Source organism: Littorina saxatilis, unplaced genomic scaffold (assembly GCF_037325665.1).
Source record: "Littorina saxatilis isolate snail1 unplaced genomic scaffold, US_GU_Lsax_2.0 scaffold_1972, whole genome shotgun sequence".
Classification (NCBI taxonomy): domain Eukaryota; kingdom Metazoa; phylum Mollusca; class Gastropoda; order Littorinimorpha; family Littorinidae; genus Littorina; species Littorina saxatilis.
In genome coordinates this window covers 1-9,419 of record NW_027125808.1, presented here as the reverse complement: position 1 = coordinate 9,419, position 9,419 = coordinate 1, and the positions used below count along the sequence as shown (strand labels likewise).

Below are 9,419 nucleotides of genomic sequence, written 5' to 3'. Positions count from 1 at the left end.
TTTCAAAAGTAAGACTGACAGCAAGCGTGCCATAGTCTCTTGTGATTGCCAATGCATCAGTGAACACATATCACACACCAGTTTTCTTCTGCTACGCTTGCACGTGCTACAAGCGCGCGTCATGTGTTTCACATGAAACCTTCTTGTCTCGTGTGTTGAGATAATTACACAACAGCTTCATTAAGCATGCCTGCATAAAACTTTCAAATTATTTGAGATTTTTCAAATAAAAAAACGCAGAATATTTTCGCGTTTCATTTGTTGCTCGGTATATATCGGAAACACGAAAAAAAAAACGTCTGGGGATATCATACCGAGGAACTCTCATGTGAAGTTTCATGACAATCGGTCCGGTCTCGAAATCGTTCTACACACACACACACACACACACACACACACACACACACACACACACACACACACACACACACACACACACGCACACACACACACACGCACACTCACACATCACTCTTTACAACTGAGATGGTATATTTATTTAAGCTAAATTTGTCTTCAGACGAGAACACAGATTAGGAACTGCAGGACTTAACCTCCCAAAAGTAAGATAAAAGTAAATAATTATATACTGAAAGTTAATACATTGAAATAAAATACAATGACGTATATAATTGAAATTATATAATGTACACACACACACACACACACACACACACACACACACACACACACACACACACACACACACACACACACACACACACACACGCATTAAACATTCCACTTTCCCAAAATTATAGAGAGTTTAAACTGTGCATGGATCATTCTGCTTGGTATTAGCATTAAACAAAATATACATGTACACACACAAAAAAAAGCTTGATATGATTTGTATATTAAAGTCGGTCACGTTTGCAAAAAAAGGAATAAATATAGGTTACACACTCTGAGTTCTGAATAGCGTGCATATTTTCCCTTGGGTCGATTTTCAGGTATTACCGAGCCTCTGGCGATAAGAGAACAAGGATTGTCACGTAAAAACACGAGTGTACGTGGAAGTCTAAGCCCATGAACGAAGAAGAAGAAGAGAAGAAGAAGTCTCAGAAGAAACGACTAAATGTTTCAGACCGGTAACTTCATTTCAACATTGCACTTTTCCACGGACGTTCTATGTGACAGGAGAGTTTGCTGATTCTGTGTTAAACATTGGAAAGATCGTCTGCTAGAATCAGAGATAGGTCGCTTCAGATTGCAGCTTCTTGAACTTTGCAAGGTTTGTTGCCTGTTAAAGAACTGGATTTTACACGTAATGTATGTCATGTACACACACACACACACACACACACACACACACACACACACACACACACACACACACACACACACACACACACACACACACACACACACACACGCATTAAACATTCCACTTTCAACAAAAAACACACACACAAAGCAAATGGCATCGTCTGACGGCTAATCACAGAAACCAAACTGGCGAGGTATGCGTGTACTTCATACACATGGAAGAAACCGGAACCATGCGTCTTTGTTATTGCCGATATCGTTTGGATATCGGCAAAATATTATACCAACTTCCGTAGCGTTATGCTTTGATAATCGTAATAGGGATGTGTGAGACCATCCAATCACAGCCCCCGAATTCCCCCACGTGTCTTTCAGAATAGCTATATAATCATCTTTAGCGTTGACAAGCATAGGTTAGAAGAAGTTCATGTCTTCGGTTGGATGATAGCGTTGGAATGATCGTCTATTCGTGTTGAACCGAAAGCACGTGTAGCCTTTGTTGATGTAAATATAAAGCCCCCGATAATGAGATACGAGAGATGATGCATGCGTGTCTTCGTGTTTTCAAGCTCTGAGATTTTCGCTGTGAGCTTGGTATCTTCATCGTGTGTCGGTGTGCTCACTGAGGTATTCATACACGGAAGAGATTCTGCACGTTGAGTTGACGCAAAGAAGGTTGCTGCAGGTTTCTTACAGATCGCTTTGCATAAGATGGAAGAGATCCCTGCCAGTGACGTCATCTTCTCTGCTTACATTTGAGACGTGTCCTCATAGACACCTTCTGCAATTAAATAAGGACAGAATTTTTATTAACGATGTGTTCTTTCGGTCAGCTTTTCCTTCTGTATTGCGTTTTCTACTTCTCTCTCTCTCTCTCTCTCTCTCTCTCTCTCTCTCTCTCTCTCTCTCTCTCTCTCTCTCTCTCTCTCTCTCTCTCTCTCTCTCTCTCTATTTCTTTCTCTCTCTTTGGTGTTGTCTCTGCTTCTATTTCCGTGAACCCCCTTTGTGTATGTGTCCGTCTGTATCAGTTTCTATTCGTCTGTATTTGCCCTTAAAACCCGTTTTAGTTTGTATTTTCCAACCTGTCGCTCCTCATCTGTTACTCATCCTTTCAATTCTCACCTGCACATGTATGTGAGACAGCTCCAGTGTTCTGATACACGGGTGCATCCCTAGAGACCGCGTACACATTGGAGTTTGCGTATTGGTTGAGTTCTGCTGCATGAAACAAATACAAAGTATATTAACTGTCACCATTGCGTCTACTGGTGCACGCACGGTTTGTTTTTACACCCCCGGTATAGGGGTGTGTATAGGTTTCGCTCGATGTGTTTGTTTGTTTGTTTGTTTGTGTTCGCATATAGATCTCAAGAATGAACGGACCGATCGTCACCAAACTTGGTGAACAGGTTCTATACATTCCTGAGACGGTCCTTACAAAAATTGGGACCAGTCAAACACACGGTTAGGGAGTTATTGGTGGATTAAGATTCTACAAGGACTTATAGAGCGACATATTAATGGTCAAAGGGAAATAACCACACTTGTTAGCAGTGCCTGCTCAGTTGGTGGCAGTGAGAATGCTAAGGACGGGGGTGTTTTTCCTACCTCGGAGGAATTTCTTGTTACATTTTGTTTCCTATTGTGTGCTCAATGTATCCGATTCTCTATGCTAATACTTTTAACTAATTCTCCCTTCCATGATTACCTGTCTGTGAAGCCGACCCAGTGTTTTGATACTGAACATCTTCACCTGGTGTTCGTTTGTCCCCAGAGTTTTCGTAGTCATTATTTGCTGCCTCTGAAAACAGACAAAGACAGTGCCTTACACTTTTTTGTTCTACCGTTTTCATCTCATATTGTTTTGCAAGATAAACCAAAAACTGCGGATAAAAAAAGAGCAAATTAGAAAAACAAAGACTCCCAACGTATTTGTGTTTAATTGTTTGTTGCATTTCTGTATCATATCTGATCCTTTTATCATCTTGCCCAGGCTGATTCAGCACGAGAAACTCACTCACTCTGACTACAGGAGACCATGGATCTGGGTTTTGCTGTCGTCAAGCTTTTTAACTGGAAACTACCAGTTTGTGTTATGTGGGGGTTTTGTTCTCAGAAGAAGACGGTTACTTGAGAAACTGAAGTTACAGGAGATTAAGTGTGTTGCAGCTTCCAACAACAGACATTAATTCAAAATTCCGTGAAATTCAGTTAAAAAGCACATGCCCTTGTTTTTTTTAAAGGAAACCAATCGTCTTTTTGCCTTGAAAAAGGGTGCCCCTTTTCTGAAGAAAAAAAAACTACACAACAAGTGGTTTGTAGTACATTGTGGCCATCGAACAAGTCTTACGCGTAATGCCAAACAGAAGTAAAGTTTATTTAGGAGATATATTACTGACTGGAATCTTACCGTCCTGCCCAAAGAGTTGATGTAAATCCTTATGATATATAAAGTATAACCAAATGGACGACACGTGACTGAAAGCAGTCTACAAAATGTACCTGCATCCCTGCTTGACAGAGATCATACAACACTAAAACTAAGGATACTTTTTAACAAAGAGGCTACTCACTGTTTTCATGCGACGACGCCTGGTATGTTTCTCCCACAGTATCATTAATAACGAGGTCTGTGTAGTTAGACTCTTGTAACCTGGGTCCCGGCTTGGCGTAAATGCTCCTTCCTGCGATGCGACATTGAAACATATCACACAAACATTACAGGGTTTGACTCTGGGAAGCTGGACAAACTAGTGTGATAATTGTTTTAATGTATACAGAACGAAAAACAAACTGGCGTTATGTCAATGCAATTATTCGAATGAAACGCCTAGTATTCAATCAATCAATCAATCAATGAGTCTTATATCGCGCATATTCCGTGGGTACAGTTCTAGGCGCTCTGCAGTGATGCCGTGTGAGATGAAATTTTATACGGCCAGTAGATTGCAGCCATTTCGGCGCATATTTACCTTTCACGGCCTATTATTCCAAGTCACACGGGTATAGGTAGACAATTATTAACTGTGCCTAAGCAATTTTGCCAGGAAAGACCCTTTTGTCAATCGTGGGATCTTTAACGTGCACACCCAATGTAGTGTACACGGGGGGAGGTTCGGACACCGAAGAGAGTCTGCACACAAAGTTGACTCTGTGAAATAAATTTCCGCCAAACCTGGGATCGAACTCACGCTGACAGCGGCCAACTGAATACAAATCCAGCGCGCTACCAACTGAGCTACATCCCCGCCCTTTGGGCGAAGTTCACAAAGCTCGCTGCACGAAGCTTTGGCACTGAATTGTGGGTAAAAAGACTTATCCAAGTCAACTGTGGGCTGCATGGAGGACGGCCTTAACAGTATTAGTTATCGTTAGATTTGACTGTCATATCCAGATTTATAAGTGCCAATGTCGAGAAAGCTGAAATCACGATATCAGATCGAGGCGTGAGCCGAAATCTGATATGATTCAGCCTTTCGAGACATTGGGACTGATACATTTGGATATTACAGTCAAATCTAACGATAACGATTTTATCGCATTCGATTTCGGAACAGTAGAACCCATTATAACCCCAAGTCTGAGAATTCGGTGAAAAGTATGGGAGGCTACTGTCATGATGGAAATGTTGGATTGTCTTTTCCTGCTTTCGCAACTTCGCTGCAGTAACTTTTATTTTTCAATTACTGTTTCGTTTTCTCAGACAAAAATAAGGCATTTAAAAGCCAAAAAGCCAAAATATATAATGCGGAAACAGATCACACAAAAGTTTCAGGGGTGGAACACGGAACAGCCTTCAGTCAAAATGTCAACAGAGTCTCTGATGTCACGGTTACTTCCAGACTTTAGACTTTGATTTGGAAGTTCAGAACGATGGTAGGAGCTGAATTGCGCCGGGCTATATCAGTGAAACCTTCTGTTGCTCTTTTTCTGTGTCGAAGACAGCTTCCAGTTCTTTTTCGGCATCGACGGACTGCATTTTGTCGAAGCGCTGATAACAGACGACATACAATTCCAAGATGGCGGACTCCGAAACTGAGAAGTTTGACTGAGTGGAAGCTGTTGAGGATTTGTTGTGGATGTTGTGTGGCTGCGACAGGGTGGGACAGTAGTAGGGACATCCAGATTCAACCTTCGTCAGACGAACATTCGTCGGTGGTGGGGATTTCCTCTCTATTTTTAACTTTGTGCCTCAATGCGCATGCGCTTGGTTTTTCGCGCCCACCACTGCTTGCCGAAGACCGGGATCTGCGTGGTGAAAAAGGCGTGTTTGACGAACCTCAATCAGCAATCTTCGTGAGTACTTTTAGTCCTTTTCATAATGTTAAAAATAGGTTTTATGTGCGCAGTGTTAAAGTTTAATATCTTTACGACGCTTCTGTGGACTGTGCATCTGTAAACTGTTCATTTTGGAGGCCTAGTGCATGGACACGGATACCCACACAGAACTTGAGTCGACGGGCGACATATCATACCGTGTGCCAGTGCCGCGTGTGGTTCGCTTTTCAGAATTGTTTTTTCAGTGTTGCTTGTGTACCCAGCATATTCAGATGTCTGGAATATTCCGATAAAAAACACTCGTCATATATAACACTACTCGTCATCCCTGTTTCGAAAAACAGACGAACGCGCACGAAGAACTTTGAAAGTGGTGACCGTGACGGGATGTGACGTCACCACTTCAACAAACTCGCGAAGATCTGAACTCACGAACTTTTGACGAAGGCAAATCTGGATGTCTCTAGTGATTCATGCTTACGCGAAACGTTTAAATTGGCTGCTCGTTTCCGGTGAGTGATGCGCGATGATACGTACACACTGCAAGAGAACTCGCAGTTGTGTGAGTACTGCATGGTGCTTCCATGCAAGGTCAATTTTGTTGTAACTAAATATAAGCTGTTCTACTTGCCTCACTCGGTAAGATTAAAACATTCAATTCTACTACTTCTCTGTTAAAGTTTGGTTGGCAAAGTTTGTTTTTAGTCATTGCACCGCTAAATCATTCTGATGCAATTACTTTCTTTTCATGAATTTGGGATTTTAAAAATTGGGAGAGATTAGTTTCCTTCAGGTGATATTTTGTTTTCTTCAAAATTACAATTGGAAAACTATTTTCTGCGCGATATCAAATTCACCAGGAACTTCCTGCGCGATATCAATTGATATAAAGTTCCTAGTTGACCAAGGACAACTGCTGTTTTTGTCATGTGATCAGGAAGAATGCGATAATATTAGTTATCCGTCGATGTACATACTTGTGTACCATTGATATGCATGTATTACCAACAGTTTTGAAAAGATCGCCAAAGACGATGATGATGATGATGATGATGATGATGAGTACGAGGGTTACATCTTTATATGACAAGAATGATTTACAAAAGACTCGTACTATTTTGGTTTTACCATTGTTTCTCCTGAGAAGAACGACAACGACAACCACGGCGAGGACAACAACGACTGCACCGACACCACCACCAACAACAGCACCGACGTTGATTTTATCCCCATCTGTCCAACAGACATTCACTCGCCGTAAATTCAGTTGAAACTACACAGTTCGTAGAGAATAACGCATTTATCTCATTTAATATATATTGTTCATAGTGTATCCAATATGTGACCCTCCACCACGAAATGAGTCGCATGTCACCTCGCGCGGTTCTGCGCTAAGGCTTAAAATAAGTCCGGGGAGTGTCTGGTAACAGTGTGAGGGTCACCTTATAACTCAAACAGTTTTTGCTCTTTTCTAAAACGGTTTTCACCACTTGATAGAGCATAAACAGATATTTAGGAAAATATAAAAATATGAAAAACATGCAAAGGTGACATGCGACCCATTCCGTGGTGGAGGTTCACATATCCTCTTCAGTCTTTATTTAAGCGATCCACTTTTTAAGCACACTTTCTGTAACCAGTGTGGACCAGTTTTAACCAGTTTATTACTACTTTTGCTGGTAGAATTATGGCATACTTTGTTCAAAACGGGTTACAACAAATGCTTTCAAAAGTTCAACACTCCCGCAGTGGGGCACTGCGGTTATGAAATTAAAGGCCCCTCCTGTTTTTGGAACCGCAGGAGCTTTCTAGTTTGCTGTTAGGTAGATTTTTGGTTCCTCTTTCCTGTCATGCTCTCTTTTTCTTCATGAATTCTTTTCTTTTTTCTGCTTTCTTGCTCATTCACCTGTATTTTTTCCAAAAATCTCTTCTCTTGCCGCTTGTCTCGCGATTCATGTATAGTTTAATCTGTTAGTGTTCTGATGTAAGTCCAGCAGTAGATAGGTTAAGCCTATTTTAACATACTGGAAACTGGTAATCTTCCAGTAGGTATTAATTTAGTTTTACTAAAGCCTGCTGGGACACAAGTAATGGGTTAGTGCATTTGTAAACAGGAATCGCTTGACAAGTGGCCCCCTTCATCCCCCCCTTCCTCGTCCTGATATGGCTCTGCGTAGTCGGCTGGACGTTAAGCAACAAATAAACAAACAAACAAACAAACAAACAAAAAGTTTAACACTTCAATTTAGAGCGTTTACTGGTGGGTTTTTTTCCCCGTTACAGTACAAAATGACATGAAGTCAATACCTAATCATTTCTTCCACAAGAGGTTCAGCTTGAAACCGTGATGTGTACAAACGAAAATTGTGACACAGATATCAGACTTAACAGAAAGCCTTTTTTTAATTTGTATTCATTTTGATTCGCAATCCCTACTCTGTAACCTTTGTATATTTTAAATGTTAAACAACAAGCAAACACACAATCAAACAAACGAACACATAAACGAACACATAATGTTCGTGTAAATGTGAATAAACAAAACAAAAGCACGATATCAGTCAGACTACTTGCCGTCTTGTCTATGATCAGGACCGGCTGTTTGTTGTGGTGGCGTTGATGTAGGACCGGGTGTTTGTTGTGGTGGCGTTGATGTAGGACCGGGTGTTTGTTGTGGTGGCGTTGATGTAGGACCGGGTGTTTGTTGTGGTGGCGTTGATGTAGGACCGGGTGTTTGTTGTGGTGGTGTTGATGTAGACCGACTAACATTTACTCCTGTGGCTGCAATACATTACCAGACATACGAAGCTTTCGTTCATTGAAAATGACAGTTCCGTGCATGTTTTACAACAACGAATGCTTCCAAACTACCACAAAGAACAGCACCAACGTGATAATATCCCCACCTGCTGTAAATCCAATTTAAAATGAAAGTCAATGTTGTGTAGAGCATACCACATGTTTCTAATTTAATGTTGACGGTTCAAATCATATATAATACCCACTTTGGTGTGTATGTGTGTGTGTGTGTGTGTGTGTGTGTGTGTGTGTGTGTGTGTGTGTGTGTGTGCGTGTGTGTGTGTGCGTGTGTGTGTGTGTGATTGTGTGTATGTGTGTGAGGGTGTGTGTGTGTGTACATGTTTGGCCGTGTGCATGTGTGTTTGTGTGTATGTGTGTGTGTATGTGTGTGTGTTTGTGTATGTGGGCGTGTGCTGGGGAAGGGAGGGGGTTGCAACAAACTGTGTGACAAAGCACAGCTGCCTTCTATTCAACACTAATAAGATGCCACTGGTTTAGCCACGAACTCTGTACTCCGTACTGTCAGGAAAACTCACATTTGACATTAAGCTGGACGGAAGTGCTTGCGTGTAAAACATCAGGGAAACGAACATTTGTGCCTGTACACGTGACTGTCTTCCCGTCGTCCTGTCTGCCCGCAGTGAAGCTACAGTCCCGTCCTCTCTGTCCATCGTCACACTGAACACCTGTCCACGTTAGGCCTACAGATATGCTGGCGGAGTATGCTGTGCACCTCCACACTGCTGTTTGCCCTTCGTACAGGTCTTGAGCTCCAGTCAGAGGAACCCCGTCTGATATTGTGACGCGGTCTGGTCCATCTGCAATATATCAAATAGCTAGTCTTGCTATTTACCATAGTAGTGGACACCAGAACACCATTCGTACAGTAAGACTTGCACCAAATGCTGTGTACCTCCACACTGTTGTTCGCCCCATGTACAGGTCTATTATCCTGACCTGGTTCAGCCCGTCTACAGCCGGACAGTTACGAATACAAGCTTGTTGAATGACAAATATATTCCGATGAGAACCAAAGGCATGCATTTGGGTACACACACACACACCTACACACA

General features: G+C 41.9%; 1 protein-coding gene across 1 annotated transcript; it reads right to left on the bottom strand.

Moving 5' to 3' along the window:
* Positions 1-394: 394 nt before the first annotated feature.
* On the bottom strand, positions 395-9,164 carry LOC138954271 (uncharacterized; the record flags this gene model as incomplete). Its single annotated transcript, XM_070326153.1, has 7 exons — positions 395-2,050; positions 2,392-2,487; positions 2,978-3,070; positions 3,843-3,953; positions 6,676-6,780; positions 8,122-8,328; positions 8,883-9,164. Coding segments are annotated over 7 exons (926 nt in total), but the record flags the coding sequence as incomplete, so codon positions are not given.
* Between the last annotated feature and the right edge of the window lie 255 nt (positions 9,165-9,419).